We start from the raw sequence: 25,334 nt of genomic DNA, 5'->3' as shown, positions 1-25,334 counted from the left end.
TGTGGCCCCCGTGGCCCCAGGGTCTGGGGCAGGCTGGAGGCCCTGGCTGGGGGCCAGGGTCAGGTGGGCGGGCCAGCCAGGGCTTGCTCTGAGCCCACTTACGCTGTGTGGCCGGGGCTGTGTGGGTGGGGTCACCCTCTTGCACCCGAGGAGGTGGAGGTGCAGGGGGGCCGGGGCGCAGACTCGGGCGAGCGGGGCCGGGCCGGGGCGGTACCTGCACTGCACCGCGTGCCTGACGGCCCCCGCGCCCTCCGCAGACTGCCTGCTGATGCTGGCCTACAAGGACAGGTCGGAGCGAGCCCGCGGGGTGCGGGAGCGCAGCAGCCTCGCGCTGGAGGACATCTGCGGCCTGGAGCCCGGCCTGCCCTACGAGGGCCTGGCCCACACGCTGGCCATCGTCTGCCTGTCGCAGGCCGTCATGCTGGGCTTCGACAGCCGGGAGGCCATGTGCGCCTGGGACGCCCGGATCCGCCACGCGCTGGGTGAGGGTGAGTGACACCGGCGCGGGGCTCCGGGGGCCCAGTCTCTGTCCTGAAGCGTCCCGCGGGCCCCACCGACGGGCTGCAGAGGCCGGGACGCGACTCCAGGCCACGGAGCCCAGGGCTTGCGGAGCGCCCTCCGCCCGGCCGCAATTGGGGCGGGGGGCTGGGGGGCCGGCCCCTCTTGAGCTCCCTGACTTTTGACCCCATTCGTCTGAACTAGAGCTTTTAGCCCCAGCGGGCGGCTGGCTGAGCAGTGATCCGCAAGTGCTGCCCTTGGCTTCTCACGGGGCCGCCTGAGCCCAGAGCCGGGGCGGCAGGAGCCGCGCGGTGTCGGGAGCGCCGTCCCCCGCGTGTCCCTCAAGGGGAGTAGCGGGGTGCGGGGAGTGCTCTCGGGAGGTGGGGGGACCCAGCCCACCTCTCAGCCCCGCTGCCCACCCGGCTGTGTGAGCAGAGGCGGGCAGGCCCCCAGCTGAGCCATCAGAACCCATGATATTTTTAAAAAAATTTTTAAAAATTGAAGTAGAGTTAATTTACAGTGTTGTGTTAGTTTCAGGTGTCCAGCAAAGTGGTTCAGTTACACACATATACGTATATTCTTTTTCATGTTCTTTTCCGTTATAATTTCTTACAGCTAATGAGTAGAGTTCCCTGTGCTATACAGTAGGGCCTTCTTGTTTCCCCATTCTATATAGAGTAGTGTGTATATTTTCATCCCCACGTCCTAATTTATCTCGAAACCCGGGATATTTTAACACCGTATTTTAAAAATTCAAAATTAAAGCCAAAAGCCCGTGACGAACAAAGTGTCAGAATTCAGAGTGAAGCTGGGCTCCGAGCCACCCTCAGACATTCCCGTCCTCAGCTGCCCCAGCGCCACGGCCAGCCTGGTCTCGATTCACACATTTGCTGTTTCGCTCACCGTGGGCTTTTTGCATTCATTTTTGTTGTTTGAATAGTCACTAAAATGTCAGTGATCTTGGCCACTGTCTTGTGCTCAGGTAAGGCCCTTGCTCACCTCACACCAGCCCAGCCCGGCGAGCAGGCTGCGGCCCCTCCCACCTCCACCCACCTCCGGGCGCCCCCAGAGCAGTCCCCTAGTCTGGGGACGTGTGGACGGCTCAGTGAGGGGATGCAGTGGCAGAAGGGAAGAGCCACGCCTTTCCAGAAAGTTCTGCGGTTGGGGGTTCCCGCCAGTTCAGCCTGGCTCAGGGCACGGCTCCTTTTCTGCTACGGGGCAGGCAGGGCCCTTGCACAGAGGCAGCTGGTGCCCTGTCTCGGCACCTTGCCAGAAATCACCAGGACACTGATGGGGTCGCTGATCCCCAGCCTCCTTGGGCCGGGCACGGCAGGCCCTCAGGGCTTCCTTGCCTAGGAGCCCCCTCGACGCCCCACTGCAGGGGCTTGGGTGGGGCTCAGGGAGGAGGAGGTGGGGCTGGGACTGGGCCCCTCTGGGTTGGAGATGAGGCTGGTGGGCACGGGCGGGTAGGCCGCCGTCCACTCCTGGGCCCGGCTACTCCGGGGTGCACCCTCTTCCGAGGTGGGAGCCATCTGGGGAGAGAAGACCATCCTTCTGAGGGGCTTCAGGGCAGAGCGCCGAGCCGGGGTAGTGGATGAGATCTCGGGGAGCAAGTTGTCCTGCTCGGCGCCAGGGAGAACCCCTAACTGGAGAGGGAAGGGGGTCCACGGTTTCCCGAGCGTCCCTGCGGTCAGGCTGGGCTGTGGGGCAGACCTTAGACTCTCCACGGACCAACAGGAGGCTGGGCCTCCTGGGCCTCCGTTTCCCCATCTTTGAAATGGGACCACAGCAGCTACCCTGGGCGGGGGTTCTCAGAGGACGTGCTGTGAACGGGAGTCCTGAGGCCGCGGACCTACCAGGAGGCACGTGTGAGCTTTCACTGGAGCTCGCCGGGGCCAAGTTAGGATGGGGAGGGGGCCCCTGAGGATGGGAGAGGTGAGTGTAGCCACCTCGGGGCTGGACGCTGCGCTGGGAGGTGGGGTGGGGCAGACCTGCCCTCGGAGCTGACCCTGGGAAGCTGCGCCCCTCCCCCGCCTCTGCCCCAGCGACGCCCTCTCGCCCCTGCCCCGCCCTTAGTGCACAGGTTCCACGTGACCGTGGCTCCAGGCACCAAGCTGGAGAGCGGACCCGCCACCCTGCACCTCTGCAATGACATCCTCGTCGTGGCCAGGGACGTCCCTCCGGCCGTCACGGGGCAGTGGAAGCTGTCGGACCTCCGGCGCTATGGGGCCGTGCCCAGCGGGTTCATCTTTGAAGGAGGGACCAGGTGTGGGTACTGTAAGTATGTGGGCCGTGGGGACCCTGGGCCGCGGGCAGCCCCAGACCTCCCGGCTTCCCGGCCCGACCGTGGTTCAGAGCCGACCCTCCTGCTTGCAGCTGGCCTCTCGGGGACACGGCAGGGTTATGTCTTTTAAGGTCGAGCCCAGACCCTCAGCCGTCTCTGTTCTTGCTGTTGGAGGCTGAGAGGAGGCCCCTCCCGCAGGAAGCCCGTGCAGGGGCCGCCCGGAGGCAGCTCATGGGCCTATGTCCCAGGTCACAGAGCATCAGAGCGGCTCAGGCTGGCTTTAAAAAAAAAAAAAAAGGGGGAAGAAGAAGAATAGATGCATTTATTGAGGATGTGCTGAGAAACTCCGTAGTGGACCCGCCAGCTCCCTTGGCCCTCCCAGGCCGGACGTCACAGGTGGGGGCCGAACGCGAGGGCCCAGCAGTGAGGCAGGGGTCCCGAGGGCCGAGGTGGTGTCCGAGCTCCAGCAAGCTGTCCTCCAGGCCGGGAGGGGCGTGGTGGGAGTGGGGGATGTTCCAGTGCCCCCAGCCTGCTGTTCTCCGAGTTGGGGGCCGCTGTGGACCTGCTGTCACCGCGGGGAGCGAGAAGTCCCTTCCCTCCTCTCCAGCGGGGCCGAGCCTATCTGCGTGGCCTCCCCGGGCTTGCGGCCGGCCGAGGGCCTCCTGCTGACCAGCTGGGCGGCCTCGAGGGCCACGGCCAGTGTGCTGGGCTGTGGGCTGTGCATCCCCACCTCCGTCAGCCTGGGACCCTGGTCAGGGGGATCATCGGCCCCTCCCTCGTGTGCAGGGTGGATGGAGGCTCTAAGCCGGGGGCGACCTCTCTCCACCTCTCCACCCCCGTAAAGGGGCATTAACCGCCCCCCTCTCTGCCACCCGCAGCCTCATGAGAGCACGCAGATCGCCAGGGCCTACCGCAGGGCCTGGCACACGCTCGGTATGGCCAGGATGGGGGTCCACCTGGCTCTGGGGCCTTGGTCATGCCTGGATCTCTCTGGACAGAGGACACGGTTGTGCTGCGTGCTGGGCACCTGGCCCCCTCATTCCGCAAGGGGTGTGTGAGGTGGGACAGGCTGATCCGGCCCAGCCGGGCAGCCCGCAGGCCCCTGCCTTTGAGGGGACAGGATGTAGGCTTCAAAGGCGCTTAGCAAACAGGTGAACAGGCAGGTGAGGGCCAGGTTCCTGCTCAAGGCAGCATGTCTGTAGCCACTGAATTGGTCCTGGGCTTGGGGGAGGTTACAGGCTTGGAGAGGCAGAGAGGCAGGGAGGGGTGACGTAGCGGAGGCGTAGGTGGACCTCCGGGGCGGGCAGTTTGGCGCAGCGGCCCTGGAGCTGGTGGGGCGGCTGCAGACGGCGCCCGAAGGGCCTTGACCGCGGCTGCGCCTGTGCGTTTCCCATCTGGAGTTTTTGGGCATGAGTGAGGGGTGAGCGCAGCTATCGGCCTGTCTGCCTGGGCTGCTGTGGAAGGGCGCACGGGACCTTGGCCAGAGTCCTTTCTGCTGGACAAGCCGTGGGCCACCTCGTCTTTGGTACATCAGAGGTGACAGCAGCGGGTGGTGCAGGGGACCCTGGCCCAGCTTTGTTTCCCTCCCTCGCGTGGCTGGCTGGGAGCCGCAGGTCACAGCGTACTTGGCACGTGGCGGCCCTTCCCTTCCGAGATCTCCTCCATGTGGGGCCCTGGAGCTGCTGGGGGCACCCTGGGCAGGGTCGGGGGGAGAGACCAGCGTCCTGGCTGGAACTGTGGAATCCCTGCGCGCTGAGCCTCAGACAGGATGGCTTGTGGCTGCTTTGAGGACTGGGGTTCAGACCTGGGGTTGGTGCTGGCGTGTGCCCTCGAGCGGGGGCAGGCCAGGAGGACCGGCTCCTTGGAGACCGTTTTATTTGCCCGGACGGACGTAATGTAATAGAGCCCTCTAGATATTCTTCCCCTGAGGCCTCGGGGTTGAAAATTCCGACTCTTGGTGTGGGTGGGCTCCTCCTGCGCTCGTCAGCAATTCCAGGCATCGGAGCAGCGCTTCCTGCAAGGGCAGAAGCTGAACCTCGAGCCGCTGTGCCTTCCCTGGGTCCCCAGCGTGAACTGTGACAGGGCCGCCCTGGTTCTTCTGCCTGAGGCCTCGAGTTAGCTCTGTCCACAAACCCGGGCTGGCCCAGCGGATCCGCCTTGACCTGCAGGCTGCAGGCCGGACATTCTCCCTCCCGCTGAGGGACCCTGGACCGAGAGAGACTCCCTGTTGGGCATCCTCATCTCCCCTCCAGGCTGTCTGGAGGCCCCTGGCCAAACCCACCCAGTCAATGGTGGCCGAACACGGTGGTGGGTGGCTAGGCCAGCCTGTCCCGACCCTCTGCCCCTGGCAGGTCCCACTGGGCTCCGTTCTCTTCCAGGGACAAGCTTGCCGCTGCTCTGCTGGTTTAAGCCAGTTTTTAGGCTGTTACCGGACTCGATGCAGGGCTGGGTGGGAAGGGACGGTGCACCCCTGTGCGTGTGGTCAGAGCACCAGGCCACTCAGGACCCGGGCCGTCCTGGGAGGAGGGCGGCTAGTTCAGGTCCAGGAAGGGGTGTGAGTTAGGGTCCTGGGGCCCCGTAGCAAATGACCACAACCCGGGGCCTTAGAACAACACAAATTTGCTCCTTCACCGTTCCGTTCAAAGTCAAAGTTGGGGAAGGGCCGGGCTCCCTCGGGGGTCCGGGGGAGGGTCTTCCCTGCCTGTTCCAGCTCCCGGGGGCGCCAGGTGTGCCTGGGCTTGTGGCCGCGTCACTCCCGTCTCTGCTCCGGCATCACGGGGCGTCTCTGTAGGACGCCAGTCGTTGGGTTTAAGGCTGCCCCGCACTCGGGGGTGGTCTGTCTGCGAGCCTTCACTTGAGCACCTGCAGAGACCCTTTTCCAGATAAGGCCACCGTCATCGGCGCCAGGATGTGAACCTATCGTTTGGGGCCACCGTTCAGCCCATGACAGGGGTCACCTGAACGGTGACGGTACCAGCGTTGAGATCTCGATGAGTCTGTGGGCACCGGGACAGAGTGGGTCAGAGTCCCCAGAAGACCCTGGAGGTTTTGGATGTAAGGAATCAACATCTTCTCCGCTGGGGCAGGTCCCAGCCTGGACCCTGGGCCCTCAGCCCACTCCAGAGAGCAGTAACTCGACCCTGGCCCCCTTCACCCGTCCTGAGGCGTGGGTGACTGGGTGTCAGGAGAGGGCCCTGGAGCGTGTGGGGGAGGGGTCGGGCAGGTGTGCGGGGGGGCTCCGTGTGGCTCCGGGTACCGCGGGGGTGGACGTGTCCTCTCTGTGGCCTCCACGTGGACGACAGCCTGTGCAGATGATTCGGATGGGGGTTGGGCTTGGTGGCCGGGAGCTTGAGGTCCCCCAGCGTGGCCCGATTCTCTCTCTCTGGGGTGGTCACGGCCCGCTGTGTGTGTTTAGGGCTGCAGGGCAGGGGCAGGGCATGCTGGTAAGGGTGGCACAGAGGCTTGGGGGCCCTTCCCCAGCAAGAGGCTCAGCAGGCAGGGAGAAGGGTGGGCCCGGGAGAGTGGGGTCTGTCCGCGGTCTGGAGCCCGGGGAGGGCTTTGGAGAGGGCCAGGGGGCATTTGAACGGAAGTTTCTAGGACGAGGGGCCCCAGAGGAGGTCCCCGTCCTTTACATTGGCAGGTCCTGTCAAGGGCACTTCAAGGGCATTTCCACATCCGTGTGAGCCGGCTGCGGACAGGATCGGGGTCCTGGGACGCTGAGGAGTTCAGCAGGTGGTGGAGGGCGGGGGTCCCAGGCTGGCTCCTGAGTCTGTGCAGGCCGCTTCCCCTCTCCTTCTCCCTAGCTCCTTGGGGTCCAGGCCGTCCTGTCAGCCCCTTGGGGTGCAGTGAGCATTTTAAAACGATTTTTATATGTGCGTAAAGGAGAAGCTCTGAACTAGGGAGAGACCGTCTTGCCACGCCTGTCCAGCTCTGAGAAGCCCTTAAGTGCCTCTTTTGTGGTCCAAATGCTGGTCTCGCTGGAACTGCTGGAGCCCTGGTCTTGAAGCCCAGGAATCTTGGGGAGGAGGGAATGCATTCAGGGGCTTCTCCGTGGCCTGCACTGGGTGAGGGATTGGAGCTGGGAGCACACGGCTGGGGAGACTCAGCCTGTGTGGGAGGACACAAGGCGTTTAGAATCCTCGGGGCCACAAGGGGAGCCGGGGAGGGCCGCAGGCCCCAGCCCGGGAGCGTTGGGGAGGCCCTCTGGAGGTGAACCTGAGTGGGGTCTCTGCGGGGTGAATAGGAGTTGGCCCAGCCGCCGAAGGTAGGGAGGGCTGGGGGGAAGAGAGAAGGTGCTCCAGCCGTACATTAAGCGCGGCTGGGTGACGGGAACAGTGTGTGCGGGGTGGCAGAGGTGAGGTAAGAGGAGGAATCTGGACCAGAGCTTGCACTGCGTTCCCAGGGTAGCAGGGAGCCATCAAAGGTGCTAGAGCAGGACAGTGCCACCCACAGATCTGTGTTGAGGGCGATAACTGTGGCCCCAGGGTGCAGACGGGATGGAGGCAGGGGCCGTGAGTGGGCGTGAGATGTGGATCCGCTGAGGCAGGGTCCTGCTGTGGGCGGCAGCTGGGTGGGTGGGCCGGGCCTGTGGGTTCAGGAATGTTAAGGCGGTGAGTGAGAGGGGGAGGGAGGGAGGGCCAGCCTGGGGTGGGCGGGGGAGGAGGGCGAGGCCAGGCGAGGGTCCCAGCAGCGTGGGCCTGGGCTGAGCGGTCCAGAGCTTTGCCGGGAGCGTTGGGGAGGCCCTCTGGAGGTGAACCTGAGTGGTGGGGCAGGCATCCCAGGCTGGGTTGCAGCCCGTGCAGAGGCCCCGTCAGGAACCTGTTCAGGTTTATACTTGGAGGTTGAGTCTCGCCTTGGGGCCCCTGTCACATTTCTGACAGGTTTGTGGTTGATTTCAGCCCTCTGCCCTGAAGTCTCTGCTCCGGGGGTGGGAGTTGGGCCCGGAATCTGTCACCCTTTTGTAGTCCACTATGGCATTTGCATACGGGGATGGTTCTGGGCGCTCTGCGTGTCCAGGGAGGTGACACTCTGGGTGTCCAGGGAGGCCTGAATTGCACAGGGCCAGGGAGAGATGGGGCTGGGGTGATAGTCACCCCAAGAGACCCCCTTGCAGGGCCCCATACTTCGTGGGGTTCTAGGTCCTCACACCAACCCTACGTGGTGTGTGCACATCCCCATTACAGGCAGGGAAACTGAGGCACGGAGCTGTCCGTGAGTTGCCCTGGCCTGTCCCTCTGAGCGTGCTGGAGCCGAGGTCTGGCCCTGGGGAGACCTGAGCCCACCCTGCGTGCCCTGCTGTGCTGCCAGCCAGCCCAGCGCCCGCCTGGCCCCGGGGTTAAGTGGGGCAGGACCAGACACTTTTCAGCTCTCAGCAGACTCGGGGATTCCTTTTTGGGGTGTTTTGCTTCAGTCTGTTTCCTCCTAGGCAGAAAAGCAGGCCCCGTGTCCTCCTGACCTTGGGGGCCTGCAGGGTGGCCTCTTGGGGCCATCTGGACGTGATGGCATGCGAGCCTCATCCCGCATCTCAAGTGGGAGGTGCCCGCTGTGTGCAGGCGGTGTTGTCAGGGCAGGTGGCTGGCACCCAGCGGCCGTGAGGATGTGAGGTTCCTGCACTGCGTGGTGCCTCCTGCCCGGATGGGGAGGGGCTGGGCTGAAGAGGGTGGGAGACGGCTCGCTCGAGGATGGGACAGAGCCTGCTTCCCGGAGGAGCTGTTTGTTTTTTTGGTCTTGTTTGTTTAAACCACTTCTAGCACGTAGTTCAGTGGCAGCGAGCACATTCATGCGATGATTCTGCCCCCATCACCACCCCCAGCCCCAGAATCTTTCCGTCTTCCCGAACCCTGTCCCCATTAAACACTCTCTCCCCATCCCCTCTCCCCGCCAGCCCTGCACCCTTTATTCTCCTTTCCATCTCTGAGTTTGCTGACTCTAGAGACCTCACATAAATGGCATCTGCAGGATTTGTCCTTTTGTGACGGGCTTGTTTCACTCAGCGCAGTGTCCTGGGGGTTTGTCCACGTTGTAGCAGGTGTCACCGTTCCTTTCCTTTTTAAGGCTGAATCAGATTCCACCGTATGGATGGACCACATTTTGTTTCTCCATCCATCTGTCGATGGACACTTGGATCGCTTCCGCATTTTAGCTATTGTGTGTGATGCTGCTATGAACGTGGGTATGCAAATAGCTCATCAGGACTTTACTTCTAATTGTTTTGGGTGTGTGCCCGGAAGTAGAATTGCTGGATCGGATGGAGTTTCTCTGTTGAATTTTTTGAGGATCTGCCACACCGTTTTCCACACGACTGCCCCGGTTTACATTCCCACCAACAGTGTACGAAGGGCCCAGTTTCTTGCACCCTCACCAGCACTTGTTTTCGGTCTCATTTTAGTTTTCTTTTTCTTTGTTGTTCAAATAGTAGTCCTCCTAGTGGGTATGAAACGATCAGGTGAAATTTAAAACTTCATTTCGAATGAACTTATTTCATTGAACTATGCTTCTTTCTCCCCAAATAAGGGCAGAGACAAACGAAACATTAATTACCAGATGTTTTACTCTATTAGGAAACTCTGTGCAAAATAATATCCCAAGGGGCTCAGTTAGCTGTGCCAACTTCCTGACTGATAATCAGTGCTGTCTGGACTTGAGCTTTCTAGAACCTTCTCGGCAGGAACGTCCTCCAACGCCTTCAGACTCTGTCCTCGACTGGACGTCACCGTGGGGTCTTTGTCAGCAAAGGGTGGAATGCTCGTTCTCTGAGGAGCTGGGGACTGAGCTCTTAATGGGGTCCAGTGACAGAGGTCTGGAGGCTGCAGATGAAAGACTAACTTCAGCTGGGACTCGGCCGGGATCTAACTGGGCTCATTGAACGTTTGAAGGAAGGCCTTTCTTTCTCACGACTGGAGATATTTATAACGCGGGCGAGTTTTGCTGCACCCCTGAGGATCCACAGCGTCTGTGTCCGTGGACCCGCAGGCGGCTGTTTCCTGCTCCGCAGGACTCTCTCCTCCGTCTGTTAATTTCCCGTGTTATTTATTGCTGAGGGACAGACACCCCAAACTTAGTGCTGTTTCCTGGCTTGCGGTTCTGTGGGTCATGGTGTACTGGGGTCACTCGGGCAGTGGCGTTTGGTGGGTAGCCTCAGGCACGGCCTGGGGCCCTGGTGCTGGCTGTTGGCTGGGACGCCTCAGTTCTCCTCCGGGGCCTCGCCCTCCAGCAGGACAGCCGGGTTTCTCACAGGGTGGCTGGTTCCAGGAGAGCAAACGTGGGGGTCTCCAGCCCCTAAGGCCTCGGCCCCAAACCCTAAGGAGCGTCCCTCGGTTACTTCCTGTGGTGCAGACCCCGGGAGAGAGCCCGCCTCGGGGTGGAGCCTTCACGGACGTGGTTGAGAGGAGGCACGGGGGGCGTCGTGACAGCGACCACACCGGTACAACGTGGCAAAACGGGTCCAGGCCCTAGCTTGCCTCCCCTCCCCCAAACAGATAAGCAAACAAGAAATGCGGAGAGCCCTTCCCTGGGGAGGGGAGGGGCCCGGCTGCCTCCACGCCCCCCTTTCCATCTACACTGAGCGCGGGGGTCTCCTGGGCGCCTGGCCCTGGATTAGACGCAGGGGACTGCGGACGACTCAGAAGTGGTCCTGCCTCAAGGTGCTGGGCCTGGCGGCCGGGACAGCGTCAGACCCGGGAGGTAAAAGGTCGGGGGGTCTGCCCCAGAGGAGGTGTCCCCTGAAAGCATCACCGGGTGAACCGTCAGGGGTCAGGGGTCAGGAAAGGCCATGTCACCCGAGCAGTCTCAGCAGGCGAAGGGGTGTTACGGGTGGCTGCGGGGAGTCGTGGAGGGGGACGGCCGCGCCGGGGGAGGTGTGTCAGGCGGGCCGGGCACACCTGGGGAGCTTGTTGTCCCCAGAGCCTGGGGTGGGGAGGGGAGCCACGGGCAGCGGGAGGTCGCCGCTGGTCCGGGAGGCCTCGTCCCTTGGTCGTGAGGCTCAGGCTCGGGAGCTCGCAGACTCCCGTGGAATGCCGCCGGCCCCGCTCCCCGTCATGTGGTTTTTTATAGTCGGGGGACTGACTGTGCCGAGGCCTCTGCCAGCTGACCGTAAGCTCCGGATTAGAGGCCTGGCCCCGGGGAGCGGGGGTGGCCGGGACGGGGCCTCCTCCCCGCCCGCCCGCCATCAGCCAAGGTCCCGGGACCATCCCCCAACCCAGCCCCTCTGGGCAGCGAGCCTCGTGGGGGCCCCCGGGGGCCCCCAGGGCGGGCCTGGCTCTGCGTCTGCTCAGACGCTCCGTGGTGCCAGGACGTGGCCCCTCTCTGGGCGTCCGCTTTCTCACCTCTCGAGCGGGCGTGCCACCGGTTTGGGCCCTGGTGGCCGCCCCGGGGCACGGCGGCCTCACCACGTGTGGGACTGGCCCGGGTCCCTGGGATTCGGCGCCAGTGAGCGTGACCGGGACAGTTTCAGTGCGCCGCTTCCCCGTCTGCCCCGGGCACCCTCCTTCCAGAGGGCGCAGGCCTTTCTTTGGGCAGAGGGAGGAGGGCGAGGCAGCGAGGGATTCCTGTGTGGTGACGCCACGCCGGGCGTCCAGCCCCGGTGACCCGGTGCCCCATTCACTCAGCCGCGGGACTTCATTGACGCTGGCGGGGCTCCGGCCCAGCGCAGGGCCCCGCGGCCGCTCTGCGCCCTGGCGTCTTGCAGGCCCACGTGCCCCCTCCAGCCGAGCCCCCTGGGCTGGGATCGCAGCCGGGCCTCCCCTCTGTCAACGGAAGTAATCAATAAACCATCAATAATAAGAATAGAAAAGAGTTTTATTGGAGCCAAACTGAGGACGGGCCCGGAAACCTGCTTCCCAGATGACTCCGGAAAAGCAGGGTTTTCAGCACAGCTTTATATCTTGTCAGAACAAAGACCATCAAAGCAGTCAGGGTGACGTTTCTTCAAGGTTTCAAAAAATAATAAAAATAAAAAAACAGACCAGCGCGTACACAGAGAGTCAGCGTGGCCTTGGCACCTGGGAGGGGGGCTTAGCATCGAAGGAGGAGGGGCATTTATTTAATCTTTATGTTTAACGTGGACAGTCTTTACTGCTGGTCGACGTGCCCTTTTCTCTAATAATTAAGGCAGATGTACAATTTGATAGACCACAAGTAGGCTATTTTAGTTAGCATCAAACTCAAGTGAACTCGTGTATAAGCCACGATGACTTTCCCGTATCTCAGTATGTAAACGTGTCTTTTAAAATCACCTCTGTGGGTGGGAGCCCCGAGGCTGGATCTCAGCCCTGCAGCTGCGCGCCAGGGGCTCCGGTGCCCCCCACCCAGAAGACGAGCCCGGGGAGAGGGGAGGGGCTTTGAGGTGGGCCAGGCTGCTTCGTCTGCAGGGCAGGAGCCACTGCCTGTATCTTGCCAGCTTCCCCTCACCACAGCCCGGGTGAGGAAACCAGGCCTCGCAGCCGCCCTCCTGGAAGTGCACCCGCCGCCCACCCCTCAAAGGAGCGTGGGCCAGAGGGAGGGGCTGCTGGGCTCTCCACGCATCCGGGACGCCCTCCTCGGCCCACTCTGTGACCCCCATCCTCCAGAAGTCGCCCCAGCTCCTCTTACCAGCCTGGGAGACGAGAGATGGCTGACGGCTTGGGGCCAGCGGGCAGGACGCCCTCTCCCACGTTGCTGAGGCCGTGCAGCCCGGACTCAGGCCGGGATGGTGTCCTCAGGCCTGGGAGAGCCGGCGTGTGGCCTGAGCCGCCTGCATGGCTCACGTCACCACAGTGCCGTGGGGACATCGCCGCGGTGCTCGGGGCGGGGGGGGGGTGGTCTCACGGGTTGGCTCAGGCCTCTGTGGGCAGTCCCCGCGCAGCGGCCCTGAGCCCGCCCTGCAGGGGCCCCACCGACCCGAGCTCTGGCCAGGCTGACACCGGGGTCTGTCCTCCCTCTGCAGGGGCTGGGGTCTTCTTCCTGTCCTCGGCCGAGGGAGAGCAGATCAGTTTCCTGTTCGACTGCATTGTCCGCGGCATCTCCCCGACCAAGGGCCCCTTTGGGCTGCGGCCTGTTCTCCCAGGTGGGTGCCGGAGTTGGGGAGCCCGGCCAGGTGGGAGGGTCAGGTGGGCTGCTTGATCTCGGGCTCCCGGGGGCGTTCGCCCTGGCACAGCCCCTCCTCCACGGGGTCTGAGCTGCTGGGACGCTCAGAGGCGGAGGCTCTCGGTTGGGACAATTACTGCAGCTGCACCAGGTGGGCCAGCAAGAGGCCCGAGCCCGGGACCCCGAAGACCTTCCGAGCCGGCCCGTCTCCCAGACCTGGGCTGGGCCCTCGCCTGCGGTCGCTGGGGTCAAGGCTGGCTCCGTGGGAGCCAGAGCTCGGGCTGGAAGTCGCCTTGTGAGCTGGGGTCTCAGCGCATCGGGTTGGCAGGTGCCAGGGCTGCATGAGCTGGCCTGCCTTCTCTCCCACTTCCCTGGCTGTGGCTGGGACACTGCTCTTCAAGAGTCCTGGACCAGGGATGGCGCTGGCCCGCGGAGGGCCACGCTACCTGGGCATTTCTTCCCTCGGGGAGGCCCAAGCCCATGGCAGGGACAAAGGCTGGTCCTCGTCATCGCAGCTTCCTTTGACCGAGGCACTCCGGGTGGGTGGTACCCAGGGTCACCGATACTCCCCTCGCCCCAGTGAAGCAGCGCTTGTCCCCTTGTCCAGGTGGGAGACCAAGGCCTGTGGCCGGGCAGCAGGTGGTCAGTGAGCTCACATCCGTGGCCTCCTTGCATGGGCACCATAGCCAGGTCGGGGGCAGGTGGACCTCCTAGGGAGACAGGGGCTGGCGACGTGCCAGGTCCCCTTTCTCCCAGCGTGGGCCCCTCAGCCCCGCAACCCCCCAAGCAGGCCCGGGGGGCGGGGTAGGGGGCGGGCTGGGGAGGAAGGAGGCAGTTCCTGTGACCGGAGCCTCGCCGCCCGGGCTCTGCTGGGTGGTGCGGCAGCGCCCTCTGCTGGCGGCTTACCGCATTGCCGCCGCAGGCAGTGGTGTGGGTGGCCGGGATCAGAAGGGGGCTGGCGTGGATGGGGCAGGTGTGGACAGCTGGGGTGTGGACAGCCGGGGTGTGGACGGGGCTGGTGGGTCCCTGCTCGCTGAGCCTGGCCGGTGTCGTGTTGAAAGCCTGTGATCTTTGGGGACTCTTGAGATGTGGCCTCCATTGGGTCAGCAGCCTTAACACTGAGATTTGGGGGTGTCTTCTCAAGCTGACCGCTGCTCGGTCAGACGCACTTGGGCACCAAGGCCCAGAGGCAGGACCTGCCTCACATACAGTGGGGAGGGGGAAGGGGAGAAGATAGAGTTCCGGGGTGCACCCTGCCCCAAGCATGTCCTGTGCGTTCCCACCTTGGTCCCATTGCGCGTGGCGTGCACTGTCTCTGCTCCCACGTTTTGCAGTCGTGGCTGCGAGGTTCGGGGAGGGCAAGTGGTGGGGCTGCGAGTCCGTCCAGCGCCAGCGTCCTGCTGCCTCACCAGCAGCAGGAGGGTGTACCAGTGCCCCGGTCCGCTGCAGGGACCGTCCACTTCGGGGCACGGGACATCTGCTGGTGGTCAGGGGGGCTGCCCTTGGGCCCAGGACACAGGATGATGGCCGGGGACCTGGACGGGGGTGGTTTGGGTACCCTGAGCTTGGTGTCTGGCAGCTGGGGTGCTGGCGTGGGGAGGAGCTGGGGCTCCCAGGGGCTCTGTCGTGGTGCTGCGACTGGACCGAGGTCCACACAGCCCTGTCAGTGCTGGGGTAACTGTGACGTCCTGAGCAGTGGGTGGGCCGCGGGGACAGGGCTGGGGACGCCTCCTCGCTGACCGTCCCCTCTGCTGCAGACCTGAGCGCCGGGGGCCCTGCCGTGGAGGAGCGCGTGGCCCAGGAGGCCCTGGAAGCCCTGCGGCTGGAGAAGCGGCTCAGCCTTCTCTCCCACTCCGGCTGGCCGGGCAGCGCAGGTAGGGCCATGGCCTGGGCCGTGAGGGGGGGCCAGTGGCCCTGGGGCCGCAGCTGTCCCTTTAAGGCAACCTCCCAGCTCCTGTTCGTTCATTCATGCCCCTCCCTCTGTTGGTCCATTCGTTCTCTCACTCGTGATGCCACACTCACTAAGCTCCGGCCTGGATGCTGACCGTAAGCACGGTGCCCCGTGGGTACCGGCTGGGGGGTTGGGTTCGAATTCCTTCCCAGCCACCGGGGTGTGGCCTGGTGAGGCTGTGGCTTCACCGTCTGCGCCCACACAGAAGGCTCAGGGGTGCTGGCTGCCGGGAGCGAGGCCCCTCAGCTGCTGTGCTCCGCGGGGAGACGGACGCGCGTCGAGGGGACGCTGCAGCTCCCGGGGGTGGTGGGTGGGGGGCTGCACCGGGGTCTCCTGGGCCAGAGGCGGGGGAGCTCTGCGGGCCCTTTGTCCTGTGTGATTGTCGCCAGTCCCACGGGTGCAGAGTGGGGACGGTGGCCTCTCCGTCCAGGCCCCTAGAGCCGGGGGCTCAGGTGCGCAAGGGCCGCCGCCTTCCCGGAGGAAGGGCTCACGTCTGGTTCCCAGGGGGACGGCAGGGAGGGGACTGGTGTGGGAGAAGGGGCCGTCCTGGGTGACGCTGGGCGTGGAGGTCCAGGCAGGGTGTGGGTCAGCCGTCCCAGGGTGGCGACTGGAGACCGGAGAGTGCAGGCCCTCAGCAGGGCGGGGGCGTGGGGGGGCTAGACGTCAGCTCCCACCGAGGCTCCCCAGCCCACCCCGGGCAGCCCAAGCCCCACAGGAGTCTCAGCCCCCGACTCTCCGTTCAGGGGACGACCGCAGCCTGTCCAGCTCGTCGTCAGAGGCCAGCCACTCAGACGTCAGCGCCAGCAGCCGGCTCGTGCCGTGGCCAGAGCCGTCCCCGTCCTCGGCGTGCGCGTCGCCGGAGGGTCTCGGGCTGGCGGCTGCCCAGGCCCCCGGGGAAGCCGCAGCAGGTGCCTCAAGGCCACCCCCCAGGCCGCTGCGGCCCCGGCAGCTGCAGGAGGTCGGCCGCCAGAGCTCCTCGGACAGCGGCATCGCCACGGGCAGCCACTCCTCCTACTCGGGCAGCTTCTCGTCCTTCGCAGGCAGCAGCCTGGACGTGTGGCGCGGGGCCGAGGAGCTAGGCTCTCTGCTCAGCCTGCCGGGAGGCGTGGTGCCCGAGCCCGGCCTGTGCGCCTGCGCCCCCGGGGCGGCCGAGTACCAGGTGCCCTCCGCGCCGCGGCCCCACTACGACACGCCCCGCAGCCTGCGCCAGGCGGCCCGGGACCAGCCCCCCGCCACACAGGGCAGCGCCAGCGACGGAGCCGCCGGGGACTCGGGCGGCCGGCTGGCGGCGGGGTGTCCCTCCGGCTGGCTGGGCGAGCGACGGCGGGGACAGGAGACAGAGGCCCCGTCGGGGCCGGGCGAGCCCTGGGAAGCGGGCGCCCCCCACGCGGGGCCCCCTCCGGCTCTCTTTTCCGCGTGTCCCGTCTGCGGAGGACTGAAGGTAAATGCGCCTCCCTGAGGGCGGCGGCTGCGGGGTGGGCGGTGCCCTCGTGGGGCTGCCCTCGTGCCGTGGGGCGGCCTGGGGGTCCAGCCTGCAGGGAGGGCCGCAGCTGGAAGTGCGTTCTGGAAGGTGGGGGGCCGGGGCCGGGGCAGAGCCCAAGGACCAGGTGCCCAAATCAAACAGGAGCCTGAGACCAACCTCCCTGCGCGTTGCGCTGTGTCCGAGGGGCTTCACCTGCTTGCGCGCACAGGTGGTCTGTCCTTTGGGGGGTTTGCTGAGGCCCAGGAGGCCCCGGGGACTGCTGGGGGTCTGGCTCTCGGGACCCCGGGACCCCGACGGCTCACTCACAGCCGCCATTTTCTGAACCTGCGCGCTCCAGGGAGAGGGGCGGGCGGGGAAGGGCAGGGTCGGGGTCACTTGCCGGGCGCCCCCCTCCGCCCTGCTGGCTGCGCCAGGGGCTGGTGGTCAGGACCAGAGGACGCAGGGCTCGGGCTGGCGTTCGCATTCAGGGGCCCCAGGCACTGCCGGTGGGCCACCTGCGGGCGTCGCGCTTCCTCCACGCCCTCCGCGGTCGGCTTGGCCTGCTCTCCTGCATGGATTTTGGCTGCGTGGCCTGGTTTGTCCGTTCGCGCTACGATTCCAGACGCCCGCGTGGAAGGCGAGGCCCGAGTCCGTCCGATCTGGGCTCCGGCCGGCTGCGTCCCGCTCACAGCTCAGCTGTAACCGTTTCGCTTTGTACCTTCACTGCTGGCTGAAGCCGTCTGTTGCTCTTCACACCTGACACTGTTTGTAATACATTCTCAGACTGGAAATAAAATTGTTTTTTCTTATCGTCTTGTTCCTTTCCATGTGGCCAGCTGTGTCCACCTCCCACCCCGGCCCTCCCAGTGGGGCCTTTAACTGTCTCTGAAATCCAGGGGCTCGGCCTCCCCTGGCCCGTGGGTCACAGAGCAGGGAGAGGCCTCGCCTGTCTGTTCAGCCTTAAGCCTGAACACGCCGGAGGCGTGAACGAGGAGAGCAGCCTCAGACGGCACACAGGCCTCGTGCACGTGTGCGTGCGTGTGTGGTGTGTGCGCCAGCGTGCGATGTGTGCATGTGAGTGCTTTCATTTGCATGCATGTGTACAGTGCGTGAGACGTGCACACATGTGTGACATGCAACGTGCATGTGTGTCGTGGCGTGCACGTGCGTGTGTGCACTTGCATGCACTTGTGTGTGGCGTGTGCACATCCTGTGTGCACGTGTTACATGTGTGGTGTGATCTGTGCTTGGGTGCCAGGTGTATGCGTGTGCCCACGCACGTGTGTGGCCTGTGTGGTGTGTGTGCACACGTTCACTGGAGAGCACAATGTGGTCCTCAGTGGTCCCTTAGGCTCAGGCAGGTGGCTCCCGGTGTCCAGTGAGGGTGGACACCCTACCTCCTGGGCCAGTGAGGGTCCTGGCTCTGAGCCTGGAGCACCCTCCCCACCCCTAGTCTCCCCTACGTGGGCAGCAGAGCTCCAGGGACCCCATCAGGGTCCCCCTGCACATCCCGGGAAGCCACATCCCACCATCACACCCACTTCACCCTGTTCACCGCCCTGTTAGAGAGCTGGGGGGCCCACGTCCCTGTGGACGCTGAGGGCCGGGGTTCTGGCCCGGTTCCTGCGACACTGCAGTGCAGGGAAGGGCAAGCTGGGGCCCTGCCCGCCGGCTGGGCGGCCCCCAGCAACTCATTGCCCCTGTCTGGGCCTCCTCCGTAGAGAGGACAGCAGTCCTGCCTGCCTGGGCCCCGAGGGGCCTGCTGAGACGTTGTATGGAAGTGCTCGGTGGCTGCCTGCCAAAGGGGCTCGACTCACTGCTACTGTCGCCTCCCCAGAGGGACCCACCAGCCTTGTTGCCAAAGAAAGAGGCTGGGAGGTGCTGGTGCTGCGGGCTGTGGGGAGCGGCCCTGGAGGCCTGGGCAGCCCGCTCCCGCCAGAGCCCTCATCTTCCAGGCCCAGCCCCGCGGCGCTCCCACGTGCCCTGCAGACGGCCCTCCCTCCACCAGAGCAGGTGGTGGCCCCGGCGGCCGAGGGACTTGCCCTCCACGTGAAGCCAGGGAGGGCTGGAGCTGGGTTTTCGGCCTTCCCCTGGCCCGTGCGGGCACCCTGGCTGTGACCTCTGGTCTCCTGGACCGAGGTCGATGGCCGGGACTTCAGGGAAGAGCCATCTGAGGGGCGCGGCGGGAGGGGTGGACCGAGGGCCGCCAGGTGAGGGCTCGGGCGCGGTCGGAGCAAGTTTCCGGAGGGGACGGGCTCTGGGCTGGAGGGGCGTGGCCAGGACCTGGGCCCAGAGGAGGGAGGGGCCCTCCATGGGAGTGGCCACTGACCACCACAGCCCTTTGGGGAGGCGATGGGGCGGCTCAGGAGGAGGGCCTAGCCCCCAGGAGGGTGTGCCTCAGTTTCCCCTGCAGCCCAGGGCAGCCCAGAGGCACGGAGCCTCTCATCGGGTGCGGCCAGGTGCGCCGCCAGGGTAGCCCCGCGGGAAGCTTTTGGCCTCGTCCCCTATCTTTCCGGAGCTCACGGGGTGGGCCTCGCGCCCCTGGCTGGGAACACCTGCTTCTGCACTCCTGGGGCCACCAGCTTCACTCACCCTCCCTGGGGTGGGGTGGGCTTCTCAGGTGCCAGAAATGGCAGGGCTGGGGGCAACCAGAGAGTCGTCCTCGCCTCCCCAGGCCCCGTGCACCCACCTGCCCCCACCTGGCCCTGGCGCCCAGGGGGAGGGGACAGGAGGCGCCGCATTTGCTCATCTCCCGCGGCACGTGGTTTCGTCCTTTGGGTCTGACGCTGTGCCCGCCGGACTCGCCGCCAGCACAGCAGGTGCCGTCTGTGGGTGGGGCTCTGAGCAGCTAGTGATGGGGCTCCTGAGGGCGGTCGGCTCTTGTCCCAGGTGTTGGAGGTCAGACACACCCTCCCCAAGTCCCCAAGCCTGCCGGGCGCCTTTACACAAGGTGATGGGTTAGGCCAGCCCAGGTGCCCAGCAGCCTGGCCGGGACCAGGGTCGAGGTGCTGTGTCCTGAGTTTGGGCAGCCCCTTTGACCTCCCAGAGAGCGGGTCAGGCTTCTGCACCCCCATGCCAGCCCGCAGCCCCCCATGAGACCCCACTGCCGGGCTGTCCTCAGAAGCGCCGGGGATGCCGGGCCCTTTCCCGTCAGGTGCCCCTGGCCCTGGCTGGCCCGGCTCCTACTGGTTTGGGGCATGGAGACTTAGGCAGCAGTGACCGTGCCGGCAGTGGGCACCGTCCCTCCCTCCCAATCTGCCGGCAGACACTGCCCCCAGCTCTGAAGCCCCCGAACCCCTTTCCTTCTCGGAGTCTTTCTGCGCCTCCAGTCAGGCACCTCCAAGTGGCCACCCTGCGGTCTAGGGGCCTTGACCCATCTCACGGGGCCCCCAGGAGTGGCTCAGCCGGGGTGCCCTGCTCAGAGCAGGCCGGCAGTGCCCGGGGCCAGGGGTGACGTGACAGCCCTCGTGCATCTCACGGCTACAAACCCTGCCACACAGCTGGCAGCGTGACACGGCCACCAACACTGACGAGAGCAGCCAGGCCACATGTGTTCTGGAGGCCCGAGCTGCCGACGCCTCACCCCAGATGGGTTTGTGGGTGTCAGGGTGGGCAGGGACCCCTGGAGAGGAGTCGGGCCCCCGGCTGGTCTCCCTGGCGGTGGCCCTTTGGGACTCCTGGGTAGCATCCTGGCTCTTGGGCTGGGTGCCGGGTGAGCGGGAGCCGGATGGACAGACTGACATGTGTTCTCCTTGGTCTAGGGAGCTGCCGCCTCACCCGCTGGGCTCCCGGGGATGCACTCAGGTAGGCCTTGGCTTTGGCACGCCTCGGGACGAGGGACGTGGGGTCACAGTGGCCGCAGTCACAGCCCAGCCAGAAAGTCTTTGCCAGACAAGACAGCGGGGGGTCAGCGGGAGGAGGGTGCAGCGGGGAGGGGGTGACAGTGGACGGCAGGGCGGCAGTGTGCAGCCGGGGTGAGCCCCGGCTGGGGTGCGATGGTGCCAGGCAGCGAGTTGAGGACAAGGTGGCCGGGCGTGGCCAGCCTGCCCGGGACGGTGCGTGGTCAGAGCGGGCAGGGTCAGCTCTGGCCTGGAGCTGCAGCCTTTAAGAGGGAGGCTTGTCCTCCAGGTGACAGAGAACAGAGGTGACGATGCTCTGGGGACCCAGGAGTGGGCAGGGGCGTTGGTGACCTTGGTGGGAGGAAACCCAGGCAGGGAGCCAGGGGGAGACGTGGGGTCCCCTCGGAGAAGCCCCGTTAAGAGGTGACCGCTGGGCAGATGCTGGCTCTGACCCAGGGGAAGGCCTGGGAATCTGGGAGAGGCTGCAAGTCGGGGGAGGTTGGCCTCGGGTGGCGTGGCTAGAGGTCGGGGGTGTGCTCTGTGCCTCATTTTCTCAGTGGAGTAGAGGCCACCTCCAGCCTGGGGCGGGATCTTTCTATTTCCTCTTCAGAGGAGCATGGTGCCTGTTTGGGGCTAGACCGTGTGGGCCAAGCAAGGCCCAGGCCCGTCCAGAGTGGAGGGCGCAGGAGGGGAAGGGCAAGGCCATGGGCATGCAGGGTCAGACAGTGGCCACAGGAAAGCCCCACGTCGGCCAGCCTAGGGTTCCCTGGGTCAGGATGGGACCCTGAGGACACTCCCTGATGACGCTGGGCAGTGGGCAGCCTTCCCAGATGGTCCTGGATGCCTCCTGCCTGCTGTCCACCCCCCCACTCCCCCTTTTACCCAGACAGAGTGTGTGTTCCAGGGAACAGGCAGGGGACAGGCGTCAGGATCTACTGGAGGACAAGGAACCTTTCCTCTGGGGTGGGGGGCCTGGGGGAGGAGGGGGCCCTGGGTCTGGTGGAAGCAGAGATGAATCAGACCCAAGATAGCGTGGCCAGAGAGCGGTGATGGGTGAGACACCCAGTGTGGTCAGGCCGGGTCTGCTGTGTGGCCAGGGAGAGGTCAGGACAGACCCACCCGATCTCTGCTTGGCCCGGAGAGTGTTCGAGACAGCTCCCGAGATGCTGGCAGGAGGCTCAGTCTGAAGGATCAGGGAGGGAGATGGGAGGTAAAGGGGAGCCTGGGGGAGCCAGGGCTGGGGAGCAGCCACCAGAGGGGCGCCCCTGCCCCCGCAGACGCTGCTAGAGACCAAGGCGGGATGGCAGCCTTCCTGTGCTGCCTGGTGTGACCCTGGAGATGCTGGGCTGCCCCAAACCCTCCACCCACTCTCCTGCTTCCACTGTGGAAAATGCGGATCCAGCCCTGAAGCTAGCTGCTGAGCCACGGGGAGCTTGTCCACGTGACCTCAGGTCAAGCCACAGCCCTCCTTTCAGCTTTCAGGAGGCTGGGCCTCCTTCCTAGCCTCCCCTCGGACCCCGTCTCAGCCCCTGATGGGCTCTCCCAGCTTCAATCAGGCCTTCCCGCTCCCCGCTCCCCAGCTTCACCCCTCAGCGTGTGCCCCCTTCTCCAGGCAGCCTGCCCAGATTTCCCCTGGACCCCCGGTCTAGGTGCCTCCCTGGGCGCCTCTGCCTGTCATCTCGGGTTACACGGGAGAGGGTCTGTGTCCAACAGAAGCCTTCCTCCTTCCCTCCCTGTCGCCGCAGGTCAGCCCCGGGTACAGCCCGCTCTGGCTGCCATCCCCACCCCCAGCTTTGGCCGTTCCCACCAGGCTGGCTGACTTGGGAACACGGGGTCTCTCTGGCCTCGGTCTCCCTGCTGAGCAAGGAGGACACCCTCTGGCCTTGCTGGGGCGGTGGAGGGATGAGGTGCAGGCTTCTGTGCGGGTGCGGGCCTCCAGAAGGTGGTGCCCGCAGTGGTGCCCTGTACCAGTACGTGGCAGCGAGTGGGGTGGCGTCTGCCCACTGAAGCCCCTTGGGCTGGTTGGCGCTCCAGTGCCCGGTGCCGGCAGAGCCAGGACCCTCCCGGGCTCAGCTCCCCGGACCTGTGGGCAGGTGGCCAGAGACAGGCTGTCCTGTGGGAGCTTCAACCCCCCACCTGATCCCACCCCCCTCCTGACTCCTCCCTCCCGGAATCCCACTCCCCCCAGATCCCACCCCCACCAGAATCCCAGCCCCTGAATCCCTTGGGGCCGGGAGCTGGCCAGGTGGATTTGTGCGAGTCCCTAGGCCTGGCTGTGTCGCGAGACGGGGCCCTCAGGGAGGAGGGAGGACCTGCGCTCCTGCCCTCTGGGATGGCTCTGGCTCACCCCCCCCCCCCCCCCCGTGGTTCGGCTGCCGGTGAGTGGCCAGGCAGGGTCGTGAGCCTGGTCTCCTGCAGCCACCCGGGGCCCAACAGGCAGAGCTCTTGGGCAGGTGGGGGAAAGGTGGATCGGGGGTGCAGCCAGGCACTCTGGGTCCCCCCCCCCCGCGCTCCTGTCGCACCTGCCCGGAGCCCCGTTGGCGTTTGCTGAGTGAAACCATCGACTTCTAGGAAATGGGGGAGGCAGGGGGCAGTTTCTTGGATGGGGGAGGGGACTTGAAGTGCCTGGGGCCACCCTGGAGGAGGTGTCACAGTGGATGGAAGTGTGGGCCTGCGCTCAGGGAACGATGCTCTGTGGGGACTCACCGGTCCAAAGAGGGTCCCTGAAGCAGATGGGGTGAGCCGGGAGGACAGCCGAGGGGGGGGGCATCCTGCCTGGGAGGGGCAGGGCACCTGGAAGCCAAGGAGGAAGTGGCCGGGAGGGATGTTTGAGGGTGGGCGGCCAGGGGCTGAAGATGGACGCGTGTCCAGCGGGCCATAGGGGGCATCCCTGGTCAGCCCGTTGTGGGGGGCAGGGGCACCGCGGTCAGGGAGGGACGTGGGTGGGGTGGGAAAAGATGGCCAGGAAAACGGGGGAGTCGGGGAGGCTCCCCAGGCCCTGGAGAGGAGGAGAGCGGGACACTTGAGGGGTGGGCAGTGGGGAGCTCTTTCCCGAACAGTCTAGGGGGTCAGCTCAGCCTCGGCCACCGCCTGGGGACTCACAGCCCCTCTCCCCGCAGGACCCGAGAGGCCGTGCAGTGAGGCGCCCACATATGTGAACGTCCCCGCCAGCCCTTCGCCCCCAAGGCAGCTGCACTACTTGGGCCTGCAGCTCCAGGAGGGCGGCGCGGGCATCCGAGGTGGGTCCGCAGGGGCCTTGAGCCCCGGGCGCATCGGCCCTGGGCCAGGGGCTCGCGGGCACCCCCTCACAGCCCCGAAGCCGGCGCTCAGGCCCTGGCCGGAGCGCGGGGTGGGTGCGCCCCCGCCGGCTCACCTGGGGCTGCTCGCAGGGGCCGGTGCTTCCCGCTACGCGCAGATCGACATCTTGGCCACAGAGGCGGCGCACAGGGCGGGGGCCCGGCACGCGCAGGCCCGGGAGGAGCGGCTGCCGGCGCTGGAGCAGAGGCGGAAGGGGACCCCGCGGTGAGGCGGCCGGACTGCGACGCGACCCGTCGGCTCGAGGGAGCGGCCCCGCGGCACCTCTGCTGCGTCCCGGCGCTCAGGCTCCGAGCCGAGGGTGGGCGCGCTGCCCGGGCCGGGGGCGGGGGTGGGGGCGGGTGGACGGCTCCGGGGCGCTCCTCTGACGCCTGCTCTGGTCCCCAGGCCGGCGGGAGGTGCCGCCTGGACAGGTGTCGGGCGGCTCCAGGTGGACCTGAGGGGGCGTCTGGCGAGCAGTCTCCGGTTCTGGGATGCGACCTGCCCGCGCCTTCCCTGGAGGCGGCGGCCCGGTGACGACGATGTGTCCCAGCCAAACGCATGTCCCCAACCACGGGGGATCCGGCCAGGCCCCACCACGTGGCGCCCTCTGCAGGGCCCCCGCTGTCCCCTCTGGGTCACTGCTGCCCTGCGCCTGGATGGCATGGCCCTCGCGCGCTCAGCTGACTGCCCGCTTCTCGGGACCCATTTAGTTAGTTCTGTAAATGGTTTAAAATCACTCGTGTTCCACTGTCGACCGGCCAGTTATTTCCTGAGGGTGAGGGCTCGTGCCACGTGCCTCTGGACACACGCAGGGACTCCTGGTGGCTGGGTGGGGCTCTCCCTGTGGCCTTGGTGGGTCCAGGGCTCAGCGGGCCGGTGGGCTGGTTCCCCCTCCACTGGCCAATGGGAGTCCGGATGGTGGGAAGTTCCTGGAGTTGGCGGTGCGCTTCCTGTCCTCCTCGCCAAGCCGGGCTGTCCCACCCCGGCCTCAGAGATGAGACGGGGCCCTGCTCCGCCTGGTGGGGATCCTGACCAGGGCCCACGCAGACCCATCCCTCCCTGCCTCCTGCCGCGATCCCAGCCCGGACCCAGCGAGCCGTGGTTAGCCTGCCCGTGGGGAGCCCAAGCGGCTGCACCCCACACCTCCTCCTCCTGGCGGCGGGTCCCTCAGGCCAGTGGGGCTAGCACTTCAGTCCCCCTCCCCTGCCGAGCCTGTGGCGGCAAAGTGCCTCGTGGGATGCGAAGGCCCCGGGGCTGCCCAACAAACAGGTCCGGTTTTCACACGCCCTGGATGGGACTCCAGGGTAGCAGGCTTCACTTTTAAGGCACAAGTGGGGGCAAAGCGTGGCCAGTGCGCCCCAGTCCGGGGCTTCAGCTGTGTCAGGGTTCCCTCGGGTGGGAGGGGGGCCGACCTCCATGCCCTGGGCAGGCTGCACGCGCCTGCTCGGGGACAGGCAACTGGGGGTCCCGGGCCTTACCAGTGACCTTGAGTGGCTGGTGTCTGGGGTCTCCCGTTTTCCAAGTAAGATGAGCTTCTGTGAGGCTAACACAGGGCCATGGATGTGTGGGGCATCGAGGAAGGGTCTCCGCGCCCCCCTCTGGCGCTGTGGGTGGCCGAGGGGTCTGCTGGGCAGCATGCACCTGCAGCAACACGGTCACGGGAAGCAGAGCAGTTCCCTGCGGGGTCAGCCAGGCCTGGCCAAGGGCGCCACGAGAGGGGCGGTCGGGGAGCCAGGAGTCTGTGGAGGGGCCACGGGGCACGAATGCCAAGGGCAGGGGTTTGTCCTGACGTACGATGGCTGCCCTCCGGCCAGCGAGGCTCAGGGGCGCTAGGGCTAAGCCAGCTAGGGCGGCCACACGGGGCCAAGTGGGGACCAGACAACTGCCTGCCCTTCCTCCAGAGCTGCGAGGGGCGGCTAGCCAGCACTTGGTGGCCAAGTC

At 65.9% G+C, this 25,334-nt stretch overlaps 2 protein-coding genes across 13 annotated transcripts in view; one reads left to right on the top strand and one right to left on the bottom strand.

The window, feature by feature from the left end:
* DOK7 (docking protein 7) overlaps positions 1-24,737 on the top strand; it is a 35,126-nt gene extending 10,389 nt beyond the window's left edge. Inside the window, exons 3-11 of one of the 12 annotated variants that reach the window (XM_060148808.1) lie at positions 258-488; positions 2,575-2,775; positions 12,705-12,824; positions 14,602-14,718; positions 15,539-16,236; positions 20,019-20,061; positions 23,216-23,335; positions 23,486-23,618; positions 23,799-24,737. In XM_060148808.1, coding sequence (XP_060004791.1) covers positions 258-488; positions 2,575-2,775; positions 12,705-12,824; positions 14,602-14,718; positions 15,539-16,236; positions 20,019-20,061; positions 23,216-23,335; positions 23,486-23,618; positions 23,799-24,717 — 2,582 coding nt within the window. In that variant the 3' untranslated portion in view covers positions 24,718-24,737. Of the gene's footprint in view, positions 1-257; positions 489-2,574; positions 2,776-12,704; positions 12,825-14,601; positions 14,719-15,538; positions 17,067-17,093; positions 17,332-20,018; positions 20,062-23,215; positions 23,336-23,485; positions 23,713-23,798 lie in introns of those variants that run through there. The other 11 variants (XM_060148815.1, XM_060148814.1, XM_060148810.1 and 8 more) reach the window with 11 other exon arrangements.
* Positions 1-25,334, bottom strand: part of LRPAP1 (LDL receptor related protein associated protein 1) — a 462,538-nt gene that overhangs the window by 418,777 nt on the left and 18,427 nt on the right. The window lies entirely within an intron of this gene.

The sequence above is a fragment of the Lagenorhynchus albirostris genome, chromosome 4 (genome assembly GCF_949774975.1).
Source record: "Lagenorhynchus albirostris chromosome 4, mLagAlb1.1, whole genome shotgun sequence".
Taxonomy (NCBI): Eukaryota; Metazoa; Chordata; class Mammalia; order Artiodactyla; family Delphinidae; genus Lagenorhynchus; species Lagenorhynchus albirostris.
This window is presented reverse-complemented; position numbering and strand designations above follow the sequence as displayed.